This window comes from Manacus vitellinus, unplaced genomic scaffold (assembly GCF_001715985.3).
Source record: "Manacus vitellinus isolate BGI_N305 unplaced genomic scaffold, ASM171598v3 scaffold_20_pilon, whole genome shotgun sequence".
Classification (NCBI taxonomy): Eukaryota; Metazoa; Chordata; class Aves; order Passeriformes; family Pipridae; genus Manacus; species Manacus vitellinus.
The window spans coordinates 1185232-1209814 of NW_021939471.1; the positions used below are offsets into that span (position 1 = coordinate 1185232).

Consider the following 24583-nt stretch of genomic DNA (forward strand, 5'->3'; position numbering starts at 1 on the left):
TGCAGGCTTCCTAAGAGAAAATGATCTTCTAGCTTTCCCATCACAAATTCTTCCAAAAGCACAACTATTCCTCTGTTTCCAGAGCAGTATCCTTACCTGCCCGGGGAAATGAGGTATTGAGGAGAGATGCTGCACATAAATAAAAAGCAAATGCAGCTGTGTAGGGTTTGGGGTTTTTTGCAACCAGAAGGCAAACAGAAGCTGGGCAAGCATTTCCCATTCTCTGAGAGCTCAGTGCTCTTCTCATAAATTTTTATGCACTATTTAATAGGGGAAGAGGATTCACAGTACATTTCAAACCCGTGGTATTCAATAACAGCCAGACATGATGCAAAACCAATCGATCTCTTTGCTTCTACCCCTCAATTTTATGTGAGAAATTTTGCTGGAGTCCTGCCAGATCCCAGCAACCTCTATTTTACCAAGTAATTTTTTTTAACATTTGGAGCCCTTGAAATTCAAGTCAGACAAACTTCCAATGAGACTGTGGGAAACAATTTATTTGACAAATTTTCCCAGTGGACAATTTTAGTAAAACACAGGTATAAAATAAAACTAACTTGTACAATGGGGGTTTGGATACAAAGTGAAGAGTTTGGGGTGCTGATACCTGGCAATCACTGTTGATTTCTTGGAAGTGCATGAATTCATAGCAAGAGCACCAATGGAAGCACTGAAACAAAATCTCACCCAGCCAAACCACATCTTAAGTGTGGTCCTAGAAACAACTGTGTAAACACCAAGGGCCCACATCACCCACATAAGTGATAGCACCTTTGTCAGTATATCTGTAGGGTGTGAGTCAAAGACCCTGGGAGATGATGGCAGCCTTTCCCTTAACTTTGCTGGGCTGAGGATGAGGCCTTAATTCAATATATAGTACAGTTAGTGGGTTTCCCTAAGGTCCAGGTGCCTAACTCGTAGGTGGTCCTATAGAAACAGTACTCTCTGAATGCTCGCTGGGAGTCAGTCAGCTTGGATCTTTTGGGGGAAAAAAAAAAAAATTAAAAAAAATCCCACTAACTGGGCTCAGAGAGATTTTCCAGAATGGAACTTGAACCATTACAGAAGTCATCAGGTTATTCATGAGGTTCCTGGTTTCACTGTAGAACCATGAGATCAGTTCTGTGCAGTTATGTAGCTTCTTTTGGGGTTTCCCCCTCCCCAATGGCTGCTGCCCATCTTTCCTTTGGTCGGTGCCCAGGCTCCCTGCCCTGAATAGGACTGTCAGTGCCAAGGAATGCTCCACCACCCACCTCTACTCCAGCCCTGGGAAGTCAGTGTCCCGTCCCATGGCACTGGAGGCCAGAGATGCTTCCACACAGCTTGGGTAATGCAGTCCAGCCCTCCCTCCACCCCAGGCATGGGAGATACGAACCAAACTTGCCAGCTGTGACAACAATCCCCTCTCAAAGCTTGCTAAGTGTGAATAATTCACTTGAAGCACAGCATTAGGTTAGGATCATTGTGAGATGGGCAATGGCTCAACTGATGTATGAAACAGAGAAGGAAATTAAAACAATTAAAAAAAAAGTATATGAAAAGAGCATAATAAGCCTCAAGAGACCAGGCTAGTTCTTAGTGGTACAAATTCCTCATCTTGGTTCTTTCTTGACACAGTGGGATGAGGTTGGTATTTGTTTTCTGATGGCTTATTGCTAGGTGTACTTCTGGGGAGGGAGGGCAGTCATGGGCAGTGAGGGAAGTTTGAGGCTAACAGAGAAGGTGATGAAGCAGGGGGAGAAGGAAGGGGACTATGTAGAGCCAGGCTGTGGCATTATGGTTATCTGCATAGATGCAAATTCTTCACATTGGTCAAAAACACTGTTAAATTTTTTTTGTATTGTTTTGTTTTGGGTTTTTTTGGTTTTCCTTTTTTAGGCAAGACAGAAGACGCTATGGCCTTGGCAGAAACCCACCCATATGCTCAGTCAACAGCTATCTTCCTGGAGACAGTTTGGTAGAAGACGCCACGCAGCAGAGAGGTATAGTCGGGCACACGGAAGAGGTGGCGCTCCCCATAGACCACGTCGTAATCTGCGCTCTTCCCCGTGACCAGGACACGGATGTTGGGCTCGTTGGCTTGGCTGCCCACTGCCAGCACATAGATCTCAATGCCAGCCCGCTGGGCTTCCTGCACAGCTCTCTCAATGGCACTCGCGGTGATCCCTTGGGAGTGTCCGTCAGAAAACACCAGCACCCTCTTCTTGGCCCCGGCACGGGCGGACCGCTGGTACATCAGCGTGATGTACTGCAGAGCAGCGTTGACGTCTGTGGCGTCATTCATGAACTCCATGTTGTCAATGGCTTTGGCAATGACCGTGTAGTTGTGCTGGAACTGAGCTTCCACTCTCTGCTGGTTGCTGCTGCTGTACTGCACCACTGAGACGCGCACGGAGTCATCGGCGGGCTTGCCAGCCTCCAGGAACCGCTCCGCCAGCCGCTTCACAAACTTCTTGGTGGTCTCAAAGTTCTTGCTTCCCACGCTGGTGGAGCTGTCCACCAGCAGTGTGATGTCTGCTGGACTGGTGAAGGTGACTGCAAGGGGAAATGTCCAGGGCTTGTTACGCTGCGCTTCTCCTCCTGCCTCTTCCACGGAAAGCCGATGAGGTCACTGGCTGTCTCATAGGCTTCCTGCCTTGTCAGACTCGGGAAATCCCTACCCTTGCTAGCTTTGTTTCCCCTACCCCAGTGCTGTCCTACACTTGTCCTTTTACCCTTTCATTCCTTCTTTTATTTGGTTTAGGACAGGCTGCATTCCCAGGTGTTTGTTTGGCTTAGATAATCTAGTGACTCTTGTTTAAATGCAGTGGCTCTCCTTGCATGTCTGGGGAACCACTTCATCTCCTTCGCCTCACTTCTTTCCATGGAAAGTCTGAGGACTGTAAACGCTTCTGATTTGGAGGTGTACTCCATTAAAATCCTCCCTGTACTCACTTTTCAAGCAGCTTTCTCCAATATCCCTGCCATGATTTTTCCTCATTCTCCCAACTGACCTCATTACCTGCATCCACTAAAGCCTGGGAGGGTTACAATCTGTCGCAGCCTCCTCTCTAGGTTTGAGGTGTCAGAGAAGCAATCCTCTAGGCTTTCCCCCAGGTGCTTTGGGCTGGCATGCGCGTGAGAGACCCTGAGAGTGTCTGACAGATTTTGCTCACTTCCACACCAGGAGCCTCCTCATTGCAAGAGGTGTCCAAGCCATGCATCCCCATAAACTCCTACTTCCCCCACCACAGCACCCACAACCTTTCAGTGTGGCATGAGGAGTCAATACTCACTTGGGCAGGTGTAGTCAGGACATTTCTTCTCTGTTAAGAAAATTAGAGAGATTAGTGTCACCAACTCATCCATGAAAACCACTTGTTCAAACCAGCCACAGGAGGGACAGACACTCACCTTGGTCACTTGTGCAAGACCCTGAGCAAAGGCTATAAATGTGCTTAAAAAATGCTGTGGACAGAGAAGTCCTGCAGCAGGTGAGGACGTGGACCTGACTGCAAAGTGTTCTGAGACACGAGATATCCCTGTCCCCTCTTTAACTAAATTTGATCTCTGTTTTCTTCCCTCAACACCTGCTCAAGAGCATGACGGAGGGAATGCAAGGGAGGGCATCCTGCATCCCTCACCCCTTGGCTGAGGTAAGCCTCACTGCCTTCCTCATTGCCTCCAGCCACCACCTTTCACCCACCTTGGCAGACATATGAGGTGATGTTCTGCAGGAAGGTGTCATCCAGGAGCTCAGCATAATTGTCCCTTTGAATGGACAGTCCTGGCCTGGTTGGTCTGCTTAAACAAGCAATGTCATTCAGGTGATCTGGATTTGGAGGGTTCCGGAAAATGTCACCTATCCCAAGGGAAACCACCTGCAGGGAAGTTAAGAGTCCATCACTGGATGCACTCATCATCTGATGCATTTGCAACTGCAAATGCCTGTCACTTTGTGAGAGTGCTTATAGCGACAGCTGTGCCCCCCACCCTATCCTGGGGTAGCCAAGACAGGGAGATGCCTGGAGAGCCTTTGCTATGATGCACAGCTGCTGTGTGGCAGGTGCCCTGTGCCCTTACCGGGGTGACATCGCACAGGGAGTTGAGTGGGGTGGGGTCCCGCAGCGTGTCGGAGCGTCCGTCTGTGATGACGATGGCGACGCGCTTGTCAGAGGTGAATCTCCGCAGCAGGTTGTCCTTGGTGAACTGCAGGGCTTCTCCAGTGTAGGTCCCCCCAGCTATCCAGTTCAGGTTCTTGACCGCCCTGTAAGGACAGACACAAGTAAGCCTGCAAGCCGTGGGCACTGGAGGGGACAGAACACAATATCTCTGACAAGCTTGCCACCAAGGTAACACCCTGCGTGGAGGTTCGGGTGGAAAACTGGCAAGCTCCTTGGCCTCAGGAGCTCCTACGATGCCATCAACCACTACTTCCCACTAAAGAAGATTTAGTACCATTGCAGTTGCAGGAGCTGCTGGCCTGCAGGTGGGGGATGGGAGGTGAGTAGGTGTCCCTGGGTCAGACCCCTGTGTGATGTGCCAAGACCCCACAGACTCACTGTTTGAGCGCCCCGATGTTGTCTATGTTGGCATCCCCCATGGCCACCAGCTCCTGCGTGTTGTCATGGCTGTACTGCACAACGCCCACACGGGACTCCCCGGGTTCAAACTGTTGGACAAAACAGAAGCCAGTAAGGGTCTGATACCTCAGGGGATCCCTGAGGCTCAGAATCCTGCTAATTGTCCTAAATGCCTTCATGCCAGGCTCTGATGCTTCTCCTCTGCTTTATTCCAGGAAGACAGAACCCCATTAGGAGTGGATGCACATGGGAACCAATTCGGTGAGACAGTCAGTGAAACAAGACCCAAATTTAGGTCTCTTGGCTCAGTGGTCTCAACATAAGCCATTGGACTCTCAGGCACATGGCAAGATTCTTGGGGTTGTCCTATGTGCAGTTAGGAGTTGGACTTGATGATCCTTGTGGGTCTCTTCCAACTCAGGAGATTCTATGGTTCTATGAGAAGGTCTGTTTTCAAAACTTCTGTTTTTCTTCCAACCTAGTGGTTTTACTGCCCAGCTCCAGCCTTTCTCCTTTTTGCCATCCAGAAATCCCATGTATGCCCACACAAGTGTTCAGCAGCAAGTCATGGTGTCTTTACAGACTGTGTGTTTTAGATGTGGCGGGTTATACCTCAGGGAAACTCTGAATCCCAAATACCCCTTCAAAATCACTGAGGTAAATGAAATTTCCATACACAGCAGGTTACCAGAGAAGAGTTAGGAGAGTAAGCAATTGTGTGTCCCTTTTCAGACTGAAAGACTCACTACAGGGGATGGCATTGCTGGTTTTGGACTGCAAAGGTAATTTTTAAGTAATGTGCTTAACTGGTAACCTAAACCCAAGTGTGGGGGGCAAACAAGGGTGCCTAGGGGGCTAGACATCAGAGACTTCCAACACACATCTACTCCAGATACCTGGAATGCTCATTGGGACAGGGAAGAGACTGAGACACTGACTGATCAGAGACTAATCAAACTGATTGAATGCTTGATGAGCCATCTGCTCTGGGACATAGACAAATTGTTCCCAGCCACAGCAGGCAGAGTCCCTTTGCCCAGGAAGAGTGAGATGTCTATATTTTGGGACAACAAACTGCTGTCCAATCTCCCTCAGTTTATGAATTTGGGAGGAATCAAGACCCACCCCCAGCTTGAAGCCAAGCCTCATGGAGGCTTTCTGGAGTGGAGGCATCTCCCCATTTTCTTGTTTGCAGCATAAAAATGTGGGTGCACACAAGTGTATTGCAGCACTTGGCGCAAATCTCACCTTGACCCGCTCGTCCTTGCTCAGGCGGTCGATGACTTTGATGATGAAGTCCTTGGCAATCTGGAAGTTCTGCAGGCCAATGCTCTCCGAGCTGTCCAACACAAAGAGGAGGTCGACGGGACCACAGGTGCACTCTGCAGCAAGGCACAGGAGTGGAGGGACATGTTTTGAAGGGAGGCACCCCCAAAGGAATCAGCCTGCCCAGGCCCTACCCACCCGCAAAGCCCGGGGTAAAATAATGCAGCAAAATAGCTGCATAGCAGACTTGGGAGGCAGTTCATGAATATTTCTATTTGCATTTGCTCCCTTATAATACATATGGCATTCCCAGGCTGTGAGTACCCTTAAACCACCTGGTAATTATTCCACAACCCATTTCCTCATAAGCCTTCTCACTTCTTCCATTCACCCGGCCCAGGAGGACAGAGGTGACACTGGTGGGCTGGAGGAGGCTGACTCAGCTTGCTCCCCTATTTCCCATAGCTGCAGGACATCATGTGCCCTTAGCTTTTCCTTCAAGCTTTTGGACTGTAAACTCAACTTATTGGGACAGCAGCAGGGAAAAAAACCCAGCGCATTCCTCTGCTGACCAACACAGGATTTGGAAGGAAGAGGGTAGAGCTGGATCCACAGTATGCTCTGAGCAGACATCCCAACTGCAAAAAGGGTGGAGAAAATCCACCCTGCTGGCACAGGGCACCTTGACAACAGTTTTCCAGTTGTACAACTCAGCCACATCAGCCTCTGAATCCATGTGGCACCCTCAGGGATTGCTTACTGCCCTCCCCTGCCTGGCTCATGCCTGGTCCTCCCTTGTGGGGTCCTCCCTTCCACAGCAGAGGGCAAGGAGCAGGGAAAGGGAGGGGTGCAAGCAAGGAGAAGGACTAGCAAATGTTTGCAGAGCGACTTTGCCAAGTAACACTCACCACAGCAAGCTAGAGGAGAAGGGAGAGAAAAAGAGAACGTTAAAATGCTTGACAAAGGGGGTTTTCACACATTAATCCAGACTGCAGGTTTGTGCTTCTGCAAACCCAGAGCCAACTGGCCTGGCCCAATCCAAGCTCCTGGAGGTTTCCCTCCCATTTGAAACACCCAGATATCCTGCCTGCTTCAGGCTGGGAGGCCCTGCCCTGGAGCACCGCACGCAGCACAGCTGTTTCTGCACATGCTCGTGTGTTATTTAAATAAAAATGAAAGCTAATCCTGAAGGGATTGAATAAGTCACCAGAGCACAGAGCTCAAACTCAGTTCCCCAAGTACCCTGTGTCCTTCCAGCATTTCATTACTGGCCAGAAACCCTCTGCAGCACATGTGTGCTGCTTCTCCCCATGGCAGGACACCCCAAAAGAGACCTCCCTTTCCCAGGGGGGAAAATTAGACCCTGATATATTAAAAACAAACAAACAAACAAAAAACCAAGGTAAAATGGGCCACTCAAGGATTTTACACAACTTTGCTCGTATTTTCCTTGTACAGAGCCAGTCTACAGCATGTACAAGTGAGACACAGCTGTATGAGCTACTCCAGAGGTGGAGCTGGAGATCCCCGGGTCAAGGGGACTTAATCGTGCCTCATGGAAGGGGAGCGGTGCCCATGGAAGGCACTCCCCTGCCTGGGGATGGTCCATCTTGCTGCAGGGGCCAGTGAAATATCAGCTGCCACTGATATTTCCCACTTCGCAAGGCGCCAAGCAGGGTGGGAGGAGAGGTACAGGGATACTCACAGCACATCTTCATGATGATGTCCAAGATTTCACATTCCTGAAAACAGAGGAAAAGAAATGTTTGATTAATAACAAAGGCAGTTTCCTTTCTACCCACCACCCCTGCTGCTGCTCTGTGTGCCCAAAAAAAAGTCTTGATCTGGAAATGAGTGCTGTGCAAGTGGGGCCTGGCTAGTGATGGACTGGCATGAAGAAAACCTGGCCAGTGAGACTTGCTGGGACAGTAATGGGGGACAGCCACCACTGAGCCCAGGAGCAGGAGGTTCCCACAGCAATGTCCCCCCTCCCAGGAGCCAGGGGGAGCACAGACCAGGCCAGCAAGCAGCACCCCAGTCCTGTCCCACTCACATCTGGTCCTGGAGGCCCCACAGGTCCTGGTGGTCCCTGTCAAACAGAAGCACAGGAGAGAGGAGTTACAAGAGCAGTCATGTCCTATCAGCGGCATAGTCTGCTGATACCTTGATAAGCAATGCAGAGCTGGGAAAAGCCTTTTGGCTTCCCAGTTGCTGGCCCTTGCACTGGGCTTGGATCAGGTACATCAGCTTGTTTGCATGATGACCTGGTGCTGCACGGAGGTTGGGGAGGAGACCCACTTCCACATGTGCCAGGCACACTGAGGTGGGAAGGCAGCAAGCACACACACAGTGTGTGTGTCATGGCTTGGTGTTGCCCCCAGAGCACCCAGGGGATGGATGGATGGATGGATGCTGTCAGTGCAAATCCTGCCAGGGTCCTTACTTACCGGGAGACCTTCGGGTCCCCTGTAGCCCTTCGCTCCTTTGATGCCCCTGGGGCCAGGGTTTGGGTTCTGGAATGAAAGCAAAAACAAACCCCACAAATCTGCGTGTGTCAGGGGGCAGTACCTTCACCTCCAGTGCCTGATGAGCCCTGTTTCACCACAGAAATGTTATCTGAGGTTGTTGTACCCAACCAAACCAGGACTTGGAAGGGTCAGGATGGACACTGGGAAAATCTCCCTCCATGGGACAGTGGTGCAGCACAGGTGCAACCATCAGTGCTACCTGGAAGCTTACAAAGTCTTGCAGAGGTGATGCCGACCTCAGCCTAACAAATCTGGAGGTTTGTCACCTGTAGGACGCAAAATGAACACCTGGAGAGAGCTCCCCTTGCCATCCCTCAGACACTGCTCAGCAGCAAAGTGTGAAGATTTACAAAGTCTGATGGGCTCTGACCCATCAGTGTAAGAGATCCAGCCCAAAGCTCCTGCACTGTGCTCACAGGGAAAGAGGATTCACCATTACACAGAATACTCACATCGTTGCCAGGATCTCCAGCTTCTCCTTCATCACCTTTAAGTCCAACATAGCCTTTTGTTCCCTGAAAAACAATACAGAGAAGACTCCTGCATGGATGGTTGTGGTTAGCGTGGTGAAGTTGGTGCTGGCATGTGGTGACCTTGTGAGAGCTGGCTTGGGAGGGGGTGGAGAGCAGTGTAAGGTGTCCCTAGCACCAAATTTCAGTGCTCTTGAAGGAGAGAGAGTTTCTTAGGCAGTTTTCCCTGCTATAGAATGATGGAATCATTTAGCATGGACACTAAGATCGAGTCCAACCGTTAAACCAGCACTGCCAAGTCCATCACTAAGTCATGTCCCCATCACAGCATCGTCCAGCTCCCCCTGGCTGGCACTCCCAACCCCAAATTCTGGCTCTAGGACTGCATCAGAGCATCCAGCCCAGGCTGCTGCCCTTGGGTGTCACTACTAAGGCAGGACACTTCCACCAGAAGCATCCACTGTAGGGAGAGGTGGGCAGAAGGAAAAGAGGGCCTTGGAGGAGCAAGCTGCTTCAGGAAGCTCATTCTACCATGCAGCTGATGGAGAGGCTCTAAGTGCCTAACCAAGGGTAAATTCTGGGTGTATGAGGAAGGAGCACACTTACATTAATGCCAGGGTCACCTCTGTCTCCTGGCTGCCCCTGGGGATGAAAAAAAGGAAGCACGTTAGGTTGGACAAGGACAAATAATGGTTTTACAGTTTCAAGGCAACACAAAAAACTTACTGGGGCACCTATGAATCCAATTGTGCCATTCCCAGGAGGGCCATCCTCTCCCTGGAAAGGAAGAGAGACATAGGGGAGATAAAGAAAAGCAGACCCCTCAGATAGCATGGCAGCAGGATCCTGCTCTCCTCAAACAGGGTATCTCCACAGCAGTACCACTCACCCTTTCTCCCATCAGACCAGGTTCTCCAGGCAGCCCAGGTGCTCCAGGTGATCCCTTTGGGCCCTGGAGGGAGCACAAGAAACAGTCATACATTGCACATAATTTCAGCTGGGAAGATGATGAGGTAACCAGCTGAGGTAACCAGCTACCAACATGAGCCCACATAGATTATGCAAGAACAATGTGAAGATTTAGATTAGATGTTATGAAGAAGTTCTTTACTCAGAGAGTGGTGAGGCCCTGGCACAGGTTCCCCAGAGAAGCTGTGGCTGCCCCATCCCTGGAAGTATCCAAGGCCAGGTTGGACAGGGCTTGGAGCAACTTGGGCTAGTGGAAGCTGTCCCTGCCCATCTCTGGAATGAGATGAACTTTAAGGTGCCTTCCAACCCAAACTGTTCTATGATTTCTACGAAAGCCATCATCTGGGCTTGGGATTCAGTTTGCTCCCTGCCCTGGGGATCAAACCTGCTGGGAGATTGAGATGGCTGCCCCCAGAGGGCATCTTTCCCAGCATCTGTGATGGGAAGCCACATGGCTTATGGTGTGGCCATACCCTCTCCAAGAAATGACCTATGGGAAGTGGGGGAAAAGCCAGTCAGGGCCTTAAGGACCCGTGGGAAATGCCTCAATGTGTCTGCCAGGAACACTGCAGTTTGTACCTACAGCAGGTTTCCAATATCCAAGGGATACGGGGAAAGCCCTCAGGGACAGCATCTCCTGGTAGTCCCTTCATCCCCTCCCCCCGGAAGATGTGGTGATGAAGAAGCACTGACCTCGTTGCCACGGGGGCCGTCATCTCCCCTGTAGCCTTTGGGTCCTGGGGGTCCAGGTTCACCCTAGGGAAACACGAAGAGTTCACTCAGCAGGGCTTTTCTCTTGGTGCTGCTCTTGCACTGAAGCAGCTGGTCCCTTCATTTCATAATGTGTGCCCGCCTTGTGCCTTGCACCCACCAGTGAGTCCCCTCCAACTCAGCCAGCCCAAGGAAGGACCCACTGACAGGGGTTAATGCTAGGGGGGAGATGCTTCAGGAGCTGTGCCTGGCTCTCCCTGTGCCCTCCTGCCTCCCCATGCTTCCTTATGCCATTTTCTCTGCAAAACCCTGTCGAAAGCAGATCTCTGCTGAGCGCAAACTGAACCAAGAAGCTTTCTGGGGCAAGGTGTGACACTGCAGGTCTGGGCTGAACATCATATGCTTTCAGTGGTGGCTGAGGCTCCCAAAGCTATCCCTCTCCTCCACAGGTTGCCCCAGTAACAGATGACCTGGTGGGAAGAAGACTGGGGAGGAAGGGTTGGTGCTTTCCAGCATCAAAGCACAGCTGGGTTGCACAGTGGCTGTGACAGAGGTGCCCCTGGGGCAGAGGTCAGTCCTTAGTGCAAGCACATCATCCTGAAGGTGACACAAGCCTCCCCGTGTCTGGAGGCTCAGACACATCTGGGGCAGAGCCAAGCTGGTAGAGGCCCTTTTCTGGCTCCAGGGAGTTTCCATCCTCAGGAGGTTGCAGAGCTCTGGCAGCTGGTGCTGGAAGGGACCAAAGCTGTCACTATACCACATCCCATCTGGGCAGTGGGCACTTGCTCCATCAGCTGCAGGGCTGACCAGAGACAGCAAGAGACAAGAGGAGGCAGGAGGAGGGTTCTTTTCTCCAAGAGCTCCACAGATGTCCAAGGGAGTTCCTCCACCTTCTGCTCGGTGCTGACAGCCCTCTGTGGGGTTTGCTTTCTGGGAGGTTGGTAATGATGGTGGACATTTACTGGGTAGGGATGCTCTTGCCCCATTGGTCCAAATGTTCAAGTGAGGCAGCATTTCACATGGAGCTGGGTTCACAGCTGGCCCCCCAGATAATGGAGAGCACAGAGGCAGGCAGAGAGCTGGTGCCAAACATCCACATACGCCGTACACGCCCTTCTTCCAAGAAAAGGTGCAGAAGACTTAATATTGCACAGAGCAGAGTACTGAACTGCTCTAAGGCATGTGACCTTATTTCTGCCCAAAAGCCCAGAAGAGAGAAATCTTGGAAGGAGGGACAGGAACTTGTGATCCCTCACACCAGCCAAGGCTGGAGCCGCTGCACCCTTGGCTCGCACTGGCCATACATGTCCTCACTGTAGCAGCACACAGCACAAATCTCTCATGGCCCTGGAGGAGTTCATGATGATGCAGGATTTTGGGTGAGGAAATCTTTGTCCACTACTTTTCTGGGTGCGACAAGAACCACAGGAGGGATGGGCACCATGGCCAGGAAGAGAGAAGGGCCACCAAACCTGTCCATGAGGATCAGGGAAAGAGTATGCTGGCCTTTAGCTTCCCTTGGATAGAAACAGGATGAAAGGGAGTCACAGGTTAGCGGGAGCCCTTTCCCCTTGCCAAGAGAAATACACTCCAAGATCCAGAGCTTGCAGATAACACGGCTTGAAAAATATTTCTGTTTGCCAAAGTCCTACTCTTACCCAAGCCCAATTATGCATTTATTTTTAATTTGGAAAAAAACCCAAACATTCTTCCTCAGCTTATGGAAAAATCATCCTCACTTTGCAACTACTTTTCAAATCTCCCTGGAGTGGTGGAGGCACTGAGGTAGCTGCTGGTCTGGGAAGGCATTTGAGCTGCTTTTGTAATGCTTCTCTCTCTCTGACAGGGGTTTGACTCAAGTTCAGTGGTGGAGAGGGAAAACTGGTGTCCCACAGGCTCAGAGACAGCAGGGAGATGGTTCTTTCTCCTCTTTCTCCCCAACAGTGAAGGCTATCTGGAAGAAGGATCTATCCCTGCCTGGCTCCCCACCATACTTGCACCAACTTTCTGTCTTCTGCATGGTCTTTCTCCTGCCTTGAACCTGGAATGAGCCTTCTACCACATGGAGAGCAGCTCCAGCTTTAGCCTCCTTTGCCAGCGTTATCTGCAGCACAGATCCAATACACACACATCCAAAGAGCTGCCTTTCCAGCAGGGCCACCCCTCAAAATGACACCTCAGCAATGCCCAGCAAGCTGGATGCTGCCAGATGCTCTTTGGTTGTGGCAGGAGCTCAGCTCCGCTACAGGATCTGGACAATAGGACATTTGAACAATATCAGGACAGTAGAAGCTGGACAATCCTCCTGTGTGGATTTGGTGCTCCTCACTAGCATGAGATAGGCTCAAGGGAAGCCCAACTCCAGGCAAGCACAACCCTGGCACAAGCACAGCGTCTCCCCAGGCTGTGGCATGGAGCAGGTCTGCTGTGGGGGTCACCCATGCTGGGGATAATGTGAATGCAACAGCCACCCCTTCATGCCTGTCCTGTACTCCGGATCTCCTCCAAGGGCTCTTCAACACTTGGCTGACCATAAAGGAGTTCAAAAGCTGTCTCATTTTTGTCTGCACACTGGTCTCCATGCTTCACATCCAGTAGAAGTCCTGCTCCACCAGTGTGGGAATGTTATCTCAATACATCTCTGTGTCTTTGGATCCATCAGAACTCCGATGGTATGGGTAGAAGGGGAGTTGTCGCACAGAGCCCCTCCAAGGGTGATGTCAAAGCATGCTTGCTCAGGTGCAAAGACCCTGTGAGACATTACAACCTGTGCTATTGACATGGAGGATTGACCCAGCAATACCTCCAGACCCAAAGTTATCACCCAGGTACACCTTTAGGAAGCAAAAGCCTTTAACTGTGCAGGGGACAGAAGCCTTCCTCAGGCTGGAGGTAGCCAACTCTGCTCTCCAGAAAGCCCATGAAGTCTGAGATCTGTTCCTTGAGGACAAGCAGTCCCCAGAGCAGGAGGGCCACATCTTGCAGCAAGCAGGCTTGAGGAATGCTGGCTTTGGTTGTCTCTGCAGATGCCAAGGGTGTCAGGGACACCGCTGGGGCCACGTCAGGATATCCTCACCAACACAAGATGTGTCATTGACTCCCCTGACTGAGGTGAGCAGCTTCTGGCCCCAGGCCTGAACATTTTGTGCGGTGCTGCAGCTTGCACTTGCCAGTTTCCAATTCTGTCATATGTGTTGACATCTGTTTCCATGGAATTGGGAAATGCTGTGGAGGTTGCTCTGCCCACAGCCCAGCAACCAAGTCTCCATTTTTTCAGCCCTGTTCATATCCTGGGTTCTTGTAGAAATTCCTGCCCCTCTTCAACAGCTTTGCTTCCTGGTCTGGAAGATGCTGAGAAGTCAACCCAAGATGCTGTGGCATTGGTTAAACACCCTACCCCACTCCCCACTGTCCAAACCACTTCCATCTGGGAGCCAGAAGGTTAGTACAAGCTCTTACCTGGTCACCAGGTGGTCCGAGGGGTCCTTCTCGCCCTTGGTCACCAGGTGGTCCAGGCTCTCCCTGAAAACACAGAGAGAGGGCATAAGAAACAAAAAGAGGGACAGATGTAGGGTACAAAGGGATCTGTGTGCAATGGGGAGCAGCACCAATAGCTGGATGGAATTACAGCCATCCAAACAGAGAGGGTTTTGAGACAGATTCAGGAGCTGAGTAGGAAACTATCAGAGATGTGTGGAGATAAAGACAGGCTAGTGCAGCCACCTCGAACCCAAGAAGATAGCCCTAAGAGGAAGACCTTCTGAAGCTTTCCTCTAGGTGACATGTTTCAGCCCATTTTGTGCGAGAAAAGTAAATGTTTGGAGAGATTCACCTTCCAAGCCTTCTGCAGATACACAGACCTGGCCCTGGACTCAAAGCAGCCACACTCTGCAACCACGGCTGCTCCTCTAGACAGCTCCTGCCCTAGGCAATCTGCATGGAGAGGAGCCTCCAGGATGGCAGCATCCTTCCTCCAACCCCTCTTCCTCCATCCTGCCATACCTGGGGAGCCAAGGTGATTCCTAAGGGAACGAGCCAGCAGATAAAGAGGAACACCCTCACCTCTCATTACCAATGTTCTCCCCTCTCCTTTGCTAACACTTAGCACCCTGAGCCAGGCTAGGGCTACTTGCAGAAAACTGACAGCCCAGGAGAGCCCAGAAAACCTGACTTTCAGTGTTTTTGCACCTCACCCATTCCAACAGAAGGAAATACCACAGTACTGGGCTCAGTTTCACTTTCACTCAACAGCCTTCCACTGGCCCAGCAGAGCTGCATCCCAAAAGGTCAGCGTGTCTGTCAGACCCAGGCTGACTCTGTGGCACCTTCCTCATCCAGACCCATGGCCAGGAGTGAGCAAGTCGGGGAGACAGAGGAGAGTGAACTTTGAGGGAAGCAGTTGAAAGCTTGGTGACCTAAAGCTGTTGTTTGCAACCTAGAAGCTTCCAGATGGATAAGGCAAACAGCAAATACAAAACACAACTTCCAAAAGGCCCCAAGACGTTTCTGGCGAGGTTACACAGCCTCGTGCTTGGACTAAAACTTGGAAGGAAGCAGCCCATCATCTGCTGAACAATTTAACTCCAGGACACTGGCGTGCCTTCATGTCCTGCGCACATCTGCCCCGCACACCCCGTGTGGCAGCACTGATGCTCCCCAAGCAATAAACAGGAAGGAGGAGGCTGCCAGAAGCCCCCTGCCAGAGCTGCTCCCTCCCCAAGGCAAACTCTGCCCCCCCTCAAAGCTGGCAGTGGGTCCTCACTGCCCTCACTGCAGGGACAGGGAATGAGTGGTGCAAGGGTGATTGCCCAGCAGTGGGAATACCGGATGCTGCTGCGGGGTGCCCTGGTCCCACCACCCCCACTCTGCACAGCAGCACCCCTCGTCCCTCCCTGTGGTGTGTGGCATGTCTGTCGCTTGCCACATGTTTATCCTGGCCCGCTGATGGCTCTTGCCTGTCTCTCCCACACTCACCCTCGCTGACTCACCCCTGGCAGGCAGGAAAAATACTTTCCCAGTGACTCCCACCCAAAAGGGGAGGGAAGAGCCCGCCCCCGCTCCCGTTCCATCCGCACCCACTCACTCTGCCCTGCTGCTGATGGTACCTGTGCCCTCCTTCCCAGCCCCTGAGCACCTGGAGGAGGACACCTTGTCTCTTTTCTCTCCATCAGCTGTTTTTCCAGCTGTGAGGAAGGAACTGGTCACTGTTCACCTGCTCTTGGCTTGCTGGGCAAACTCTTCCCTGGATTTTGGCTATTTGGTGATTAGCTGTTAGTGTAAAGGGGCAATTGCTGGGGGACAAAGACAGGTCCCTCCCGAACTGGCAGAAAAGGCACTGAGCTTGCCTGCTGGCCCACAGGCTGGTGGAGTTAGCCCCTGGGCACCTATTTCCAGCGCCTGGCTTCCAAGCGTTCCCCTGTTTGCAAGCAGATTCTGAAAGCTGCCCTGGGGGTGCAGTTACCGGCTCTCCTCTCAGCCCGCGGTCACCCGGCGAGCCTGGTGCTCCTCTTTCTCCATTGCTGCCCTGCAAAGAGACGGTGGGATCACAGAATCAGGACCTGCTCCCAGCAGGAGCAAAGCCCTCCCTCACTGCCCACCTCTGACTGGGCTCAGCCCCAGCCCCCCTCCTCCTCTTCTAGAGGGTACCAGCCCCTGCCCATGCCCTGGTGGGGTGCCTGGCAGAGGTGCCCTCGCTTACCCGTTCTCCTGGAGGACCATCTGCACCTGGAGCACCCTGGGGAGAAACAAGAGGGGTGGTCAGGCAGTGGGGATGGCCAGCAATCATGCACAGGGGCATCACAGGCAGAGGACTCACCTCATCACCAGTCTCTCCTACTGGTCCAGGCTCACCTTGGTTCCCTCTAGCGCCCTGCAGGAGCAAGGCACAGAGGTGCAAATGAGAAGTTAAGTTTTGGATCAAAACCCTTCATGTTTGCAGAGCTTTGGGCAAGCTCTGCTTCAAAGCCCAGGCTGAAGCAGGGGAACTCTCCCTCCCACAGAGGGAAGGGGATGTTCACACACAGGCACTTCTTCACCCACCTTCTCTCCAGGGCTGCCGGGAATCCCCTGTCGGCCAGGTTTTCCGTCATTCCCAGGCTCCCCCTTCATAAGGACACAAGGTACCATCAAGATTGCATTCAGCACCCAGTGGTGGATCTTGGCTCCCAGAGCACAGGGATTATCAGGAGCCCCGGTGCACCCTGAGCCTCTTTCAGGGCTGTGGTCTCTCCCCATCCTCAGCAGATCCCACCCTACTCCACTCCTAGCGAAAGCCAACTTTTTCACAGCAACCCCCCAATGTCTCAGGGATGCTCATTCCAGGCTTGTGGGCACCCACTAACCTTGGGCACACTGGGGGTTAAGGAGGGCATCCTCTAGAGTAGAGGCCAGGTTGGATGGGGCATGGAGCAACCTGGTCTAGTGGAAGGTGTCCCTGCCCATGAGTAGAATGAGGTGGGCTTTAAGGTCCCTTTCCACCCAAACCACTCTGATTCTGTGATAGGCTTGCCCCAAGTAGTGCAACGAATTGCCACCTCTCTGTCTTGCAGAAGAGGGGTGTCAGCACCTTCCTGCATGAGGCTGGGCAGTGCAACTCACCTTTCCTCCCTTGGGTCCATAAGCACCAGGATCTCCCTTCGGTCCAGGTGGGCCTTGAGCTCCCTGTTGAAGTTAAAGGCAGCATCACTGAAACCCAGGCGGGTAACACTATCTGTAGGAAACTGGGCATGGACTGAGCACCCCAGCAGCCCAGCACACAACTCCCTACTGGGATGGACAGGAGGGACGTGACACCATGGAGCCACACAAGCAACACTGAGCCCACATTGCTGAAACACTTTCGAAGCTCAGAGGAAAAGGGCAGAAAAGGTGGCTGTTGGCCTTCTGTGGCTGGACCATAGTGACACTGGTGCCACCATGAATGTGTCATCCTGGAAGCATGGAAAAAGCAGCAAAACTGTAGAAATACAATGTCAGAATAATGTTTTCCAGAGCAGCATCCCAGGCAGCCCCGTGCAATGGGGGACAGTTTCCAGGCAAGGACAAGGCAGACTGCCCTGGGGACATCCCCAGGGTGTCATGTGTGGTATCCCAGCATTCCATGTGTCCAAGAAACTCCCTCCCACAGCTCCCTGTCTTGGGGGGCTCCCCATTTCCACACACCATCATGGAAGACCTGCTCATTTGCATGCCAGGGGCACCCAAAGGGTACGTACGTCGAATCCAGGTGAGCCTTTGCATCCAGGTAATCCAGGGTATCCAGCTTCACCCTGTCAGGCAGACACAGCAGGGGTCTCCAATGAGTGGCACCCATGGGAAGACCCCATTCATCATTTCAGACCCCTGGAAAGGACATCCCAGCCCTGTCTCTGGCTGGCAGCTGGATGGCTCTGCAGGAAGGGAGCTCTGCTGCCCCACCAGCTTCATTCTTGGATCCCACAATGGTTTTGAAGGGACAAAAGCCAGGGTCCTCAGGCCTAGCAAAGTGCCCCGGAGCAGAGATTTACCTTCATGCCATCAATGCCATCGATTCCACGCCTGCCTTTCTCACCCTGAAACAGAAAATAAGGATCATGAAGAGATTCCCAAAGATGCTTCTCCTTCCAGGCATCAACCAGAGAGAATAAATGGTGCAAAAGCAGAGGCTGACCTTGGCTCCTTTGGCTCCTCTTGAGCCCTGCAAAGGGAAGAAGAGAGATGTCAGACCCCCATGCCGAGCAGATTCATCCCCCCACCATGCTGCAGTCCCCACACCAGCTCAGTCCCAGGATGCAGGCATTCACCATGCCTTTGCATACCACTAGATCCCACTGGACCCTGCTCCTGGCTCAGGCAGTGCTTGCAGGAGGCATGGAATCATGGGCACATACCAGATTCCAACACAATCCAGCTGCAGAGGTAGCCCAGGATAACCAAGCTGGGGGACACAGTGATCTCCCCCAAACATCCCTGCTGTGCTCACCTTTTCTCCTCGGCTTCCTTTGTCACCCTAGAGAGGAAAGGAGAGAGGGAAATGGGAGAATGAGAATACTTGCAGCTCAAAGCCCGTGGCCCACAGAGGAACCATGGCTGTGACCCTGCAGCCCCACATACCTTCATTCCTTGGTAGCCAACAGGTCCCATGTCCCCTGGCTTGCCCTAGGGGACACAAACATAGTGTTACACCACCATGGGATAGTGTCCCCCCAGACTCTTGATGTGGGGCTCATGCCCCGCCACCACTGTCCCACAGGAGGCTCTCCCATAACTCTTGCTCCTCGTTTTCCTGGTCTGGGAGCATGGGATCATTGTGGAGGGCCAAGGGGAACTGCCTTCACCTCCACCATCTCCAGCCCTTCCTAGGGGTGAGGAAAACTGAGCACTTGGGGACACATCATTTGGGATGAAAGAGAAGGGCAAAAAACCCTTGGGAAGGAAAAATGCACGGCATGGGGTTTCCAAGCTAGGGATGCACAAGGTGGATAACTGCACACTCACATGTGCAGGAGAAATGTGCCTCCCAAAAATAAAGTGTACCCGGTAAAGAAAAAAAAAAAAGGGGAGGAGAAGGGAAATAGTACCCTCATGCTTTTAGGTTATTATTTACCAAAGGTTTCCCTGTAACACTGCTGTGCTTGTTGTGTCAGAGGATGCAGGAGGGAGCCCAGAGTCCAGCCCTGGGCTGGCATACATGAGTCAGAGACGTGTCCTCCAGGAGGGACGGCTATTTTGGGTGAGGAACAAGGAAGCCTTGTAGCAAGAGGAGGAGCCACCCCACTGCACACCATGACTACCCCATGGAAACAGGGTGATGCTGGTGAGGATGTGCCTGAGAGGTCTGGCCACAAGCAACCAAAAAATAGCCCCTGTGCAGAGTCACCAGGGCTGGTCCTTCACTTACTGGGCTTCCAGCTTCTCCTTTCTGGCCAGGAAGACCTGGCTTGCCTCTTTCTCCCTGCAATACAGGACAGAAATACAGTTAGCTCATCACCCCCAGGAATAGAACAACGACCTGTTGAAAGGAGAGCAGGAAGGATGGAAGCAGCAATGCTCCAAGGATATGGGGACCAGATGATGCTGGCCACATGGGAAGACAGTGTAGGTCCTCATCCACTTCTCTGCGGGCAGTGGTGGGATGCTGAGGATCCATGCCCAAAAGGTGATCTTAGAGGTCTTTTCCAATCTTAATGACTCTTTGATAATGATTCTAAGTCTCTGAGCATCCCCAGTAAGCCCATCCCACTGCCCAGGTCCCACAGCACAGCCACAACCAGTCCCTCACCTCATGGCCTGGGTCACCAGGTGGTCCAGGGGGCCCTTGAGGAGGCTGCAGGAGAGAGGTATGGGTTAGACCAGCCACAGAGGCACAGCCTGGGACCACAGGGACACGAGGGAAGGGAACAGGGGTCTCAGAAGTCTGACTCACCTGGCACTCAAAGGAGCAGCACTGCCCAGAGGGAAGGAGAAAACAGCATTAGAGCAGTGGGAAGCAGCAGGGTCAGACTGCAGCCTGTTCGAGGGGGCTCCCCTGGCTGGCAGGAGTTGCCTCAGGGCAGGGTTGTGCCACTGAGCTCCCCTTGGCCGTGGGTGACCCACGGGGGACAGGCTCAGGTGCAGGGGGACACTCACCGATTGCTCTGTGTTAAGTTTCTGCAAGACAGGAAAGCAAAGAGAGGGTGTTTGAGAGAGACAGGTGAGCCTGGGCAGGGGATGGGTGTGGGGAGGAGGTGGGCAGTGCTCACAATCATGTTGATGATGGTGTTGATGGTTTCCTCCACATCAAGCTCCCGGGTTGGCTTCAGGCTGGTGGCGGTGAAGTTGCGGCGGTAGGCGTGGTCTGTGGCGATGATGTTGAGCCGCTGGTCCTAAGGTCGGGGTGGGGAGGGAAGAATGAGACCTGTGGGCACCTGTGCAGGGTCAGTCCCCAGAGATCATCCTGGGAACCCTCACTCTCCCTTCAGAGTGCCCCTCAGAGCCTCCTTTGCCCCACTCGGGGTCTCATGGTCCCGCTTGGGACCCCTGCAGGGAGCACTCCCTGCCATGTGGTCCCTACCAGGTGATTGGGAGAGATGGCAACAGAGAACACTTTGATCCCCAAATGTTTGGCTTCATTGGCAGCATCATCCAGGCCTCCACAGGGCTCCTTATAGCCTTCCAAGGGATGTCCATCAGTCACCACAATCAGGTATTTATTCTCCTTGTGATGGGAACCACTGAAAGGGTTTAAACGTGGGATTTAACATTGCAAGGATTTCGCTGGGGAGGAGTGGTTTGGGCGCCTCAGGGCACTCACCCCAGGCAGCGCCCCATCCTGGGGTCAGGGCAAAGCCAGAACGCTGCCGCCCCTCTGCCCATTCCATGCCCAGGTGACCTCTTTTCCCAACCTGAGGACAGCTCTATACAATGCACAGGCATGTCCTAACCCAGAAGCTCCCAGCTTGCACTCTCCACAGCCATGCCAGCAGCACGCCCCTCTCTGCCCCACTGCCTCACCTGATGAGCAGCTCCTCGATGCCCCGCTTTATGGCGCAGTCGGTGTAGGTGCCCTTCCCGATGTAGTTCACAGCCGAGACGCGGTTCTTCAGCTCGCTCTGGCCGCTGGGCATCGGGGTGAGGCTCTTGATGAGCACGACCTCATCGCTGTAGTGCAGAGCCCCCGCGTTCCACACCAGGTTGCGGTCGCAGCGGTAGTACCTGTGCGGGCACACCAGGACACGTGTTCCAGCACCTTCGTCCAGACCCACCGACACCTCTACTTCACTTGCACCACCATGGAACATGAAAGCACTCTGCGAAACAGGGATTTGCCAGGGCTCCCTGCTTTCCTGCAAGGCAGGGACGTGCTTGCCATGCAAAGCACAGCAAGGGACCAGGGGAGCTTGTCCAGCGGGTGGAAGGGCAAAGCGAGGCACCTGGTGGGCATCTGCAAGGATCAAACAGCTTGGCAGAGAGGCTTCTGGAAGAGGTGCCACGCTGCAGTGGTTGCAGCTGAGCAGGAGATGCTGAGCCAGACAGCCAGGTGTGTGAGTGCAAGGCAGGTAACCACTGAAACACCCCACACAGAGGTTTTCCACTGCTAGATGCGTTCAAACCAGAGAGGGATGCCTCCCTCTGAAGGATGATGTGATTCAGAGAAGGATGAGTGTATGTGTTGAAGCCCTGCCCTGTGCACTAGCACATCCAACACCTGTGACTCCCTGGGACAGAGGCACCACCTATGCTTTGGTCACTGCCCCAGAAATCAATCCTAAAGGGATGTGATTTTTTTTTTCAGGATGTGGGGACCAATCCCAAAGGGGTGGTGCTGCACATCTCCCCTACTTCCTCAAGCTCATCTTCTCTCTGCCCAGCAGGACACCTTTCCCAATGCCACCTGAACCTTGTCCATTGCTGTTCCCTCCATCCCACTGCTGCCAGTTGCCTCTGGACTGAGACCAGAGCCTTGCTTAGGGGAGAGTGATGCTGCATTGAGGGAGGCCTGGCAGGTTGTTCCCAAGCACAGGGCTCCTGGTCACTCAAAGCCTTGTGATGTAGCTCTCCTGCCTGGGAAATGGGCAGATGAGCTGATGACCTGATAATCCTTTCCTACCCATCCTGAGATGGGGCACTGCCCCTCCATCTGGTGCAGCACTGGAACATCCCCATGGTGCCCCTCTGGGCACCAGCACACATCTCCTGCTGTCCCAAGGAGCTCAGGAAGACCCATGTGCTCCCAGGACTTGTGGTGCTCCTGTGCATCCCTGGATCTCCTGCCAGCAGGTAAGCCCAGCATCATCCCCTCTGGGATCTGAGAGCTTTGTTGCTCTTGGGCATCTCTGCATGACCTCCCCTTGGGAAAGCCATGGCCAGACAAGGGTTGGTGGCTGCAGAGGTAGGTGAGGAGGTGGCAGATAAAGGGCTGGGCAATGGGGTGGATAAAGGGCACCCAAAGCTGGGTGTTGTGGGGTACACCAGTTGCAAAGGAGGATTTGCTCTGTGGGGTGCTCTTGACTGCTGGGTTTAAACACCAGAGGTGCTCTGCTGCCACCCAAGCACCCGAGTTGTTCTGGGCCTGAGCACAGGCATCAGCATTACTCTGGCACTGCAGAATAACCACATAGCCAGCCAGAGGTGGTGGGGTTGGGATGCCATGTCTGCCACTCCAGGAATTCCTTTCTTTCCTGAGGCTGGGTGCAGGCAGCCCTGCTCAAGCCACACTGCTGCCCTCAGCACAGAGAGCAAAAAGAGGGCAGCTGAGGACTGGGAGAGGGAGGAGAGGCTCCCATCTCCCTCCCCAGCATTCCTGCTTTCCTCCTCTCCCTCTGTGGAAAGACATGCAGGGTGGTCTCAGCATCCCAGTCAGCTCCATTCCTAAAGCAGCCCAGATAAAGCCCTGGGAGATGTACCTATTGGTCAGCTTATCAATGAACCGGTTGGTGAAATCTTTCACTTGGGTAACCAGGTCCCCAAAGGGCTTCACCCTCAGGGCGACGCTCTCCGAGGTGTCCAGGACAAAGAACAGGTCCACAGGGCAGTCTGGAAAGAAGTGGAGAGGCAGGAATTGGCCAGCAGTCCTGCTGCATCGCCTCCCCATCCCAGGCTTCCCGTGCTGCCCACAAAGTTTTCCTTCAAGCAGCCTCCCAGAATCAGGACTTAGGGGAAAGCTTTGACATCCTAACTCCCTTGGCATTGAGGGTAAGCAAGATTACATTTTCAGAAAACATCGGTTGGTGGCATTTAACACTTTCCTATACTGTCTTCCACATTTCCATTCAAGGGAAATCTTTGCAAGTCCTATACTACTTATTATAAAAAACAACATGCAGCTGCAAGAACCACTTAAAAAATTAAACCAAGACATTTTAGCAATTCATGCTATGAGAAACCACCAATTTTCTGACACATCCTGTCAAAAATATAATTTTAGGAAAGAGCAATAACAAAACCATTCCTTAACAGCCAGGGTCAAACCCTAAATAGTTCAGAAAGCTGAACTGGTATCAGCTGTTATCCCCCTCTCCTGCATCCCAGCGCTACTGGTAAATCCTGACCAGACAGAGCCAAGGAAAGAGAGCCAAAAACCATGAAAAGTGGGTACATCCTGCAGATCCTCTCTAATCCTACGCTGCTCTCCTCAGCAAGCCAAAACGTCCCCACAGATCTGCAGTGTCTTCAGCAGCGGAGGCATCCACCCGGGAGGGGAACAGCAGTCAGACTTCTCTGCTGGTCCCATGAAGAAAAACCACCCTGGAAAGCATCCCAGGCTTACCTTCTGCACTTGAGACTCGTGTGGAGATTGGGCTCACACGCTGCTGAGCGTATGACCCCCCCCCCAGGAAGCCGGCCGGGAGCAGCAAAGTGAGGAGAAAGTCTCGCAGCCTCATGTTGCTTCGTTCAGATTACCATCGAGCTGCATCCAAGAAAAAAGCAGGGAAGGAGAACCCAGCAGCCGAGAGAGCCCACAGCCTGGAGGCGGGAGTCGCTGAAGATATTTTTTTTACCGCTTTCCCCTTGGTTTCCGTGGGAGGAAGAGCAGGCAGGAGGGTAAGGGTGAGGAGGAGACTTCTCCAGCCGGAGGACGGAGGGAGGGATCAGGGGCTGTCAGCTGTGAGTCAGAACCTAATGAAGCATTTCTCCTTACCCTTTTTATGGATGTTGCTGTACCTGCGATAGCAGCCTGGCCACCAGTGCCCAGGACCTCTACAAGCCTCACACAGGGAGCCCCGGTGCAGCCAGTGCCCAGAGTCAGCATCCTGCCCGGGTTCAGCCTGCTCGCTGGGGCAGGGGGGCTTGGGACACCTGCCAGCAGCTTCCTCTCAGCTCCTGGGCCAAGAAAGCTGGGACAGGGGGACAGGCATTCCCAACGCATCCCAAACTGCATGAGAGCTGGTCTGTGTTGTCCCAGGGAGTCCCCACCACATGGCAGAGCTGGAGCTGTCCCGAGGCCACACAGGGATTTGGGGCACTGTGGAGGTACCACATTTTTGGAGAAGCACTTTCTTCCCTGAGTTTCAGGGTTTTCTGCTCAACCCAGTCAGGAACATGAGAGGCAAGCTGAGAAGAAACCCACAGGCACACCCCGGGTTGGGAACAACCCTTCTCCCCAGGCCCATACTCA

The 24583-nt window shown here is 52.9% G+C and overlaps 1 protein-coding gene across 1 annotated transcript; it reads right to left on the minus strand.

The window, feature by feature from the left end:
* Positions 1–482: 482 nt before the first annotated feature.
* COL6A1 (collagen type VI alpha 1 chain) lies at positions 483–24044 on the minus strand. Its single transcript, XM_008928464.2, has 35 exons — positions 23735–24044; positions 22872–23001; positions 20980–21180; positions 20540–20699; positions 20229–20351; positions 20116–20136; positions 19913–19933; positions 19769–19813; positions 19388–19441; positions 18601–18645; positions 18470–18496; positions 18158–18184; positions 18015–18059; positions 17724–17777; positions 17107–17169; positions 16549–16611; positions 16325–16378; positions 16208–16243; positions 15971–16033; positions 13969–14031; positions 10492–10554; positions 9719–9781; positions 9556–9606; positions 9436–9471; positions 8812–8874; positions 8279–8344; positions 7885–7920; positions 7537–7573; positions 6740–6748; positions 5814–5947; positions 4545–4654; positions 4066–4249; positions 3689–3863; positions 3279–3308; positions 483–2538 (listed from the first exon to the last, which is right to left on the minus strand). The coding sequence occupies exons 1-35, from the start codon at positions 23847–23849 to the stop codon at positions 1928–1930; spliced, it is 3078 nt and encodes a 1025-aa protein (XP_008926712.2). The 5' UTR covers positions 23850–24044; the 3' UTR covers positions 483–1927.
* Between the last annotated feature and the right edge of the window lie 539 nt (positions 24045–24583).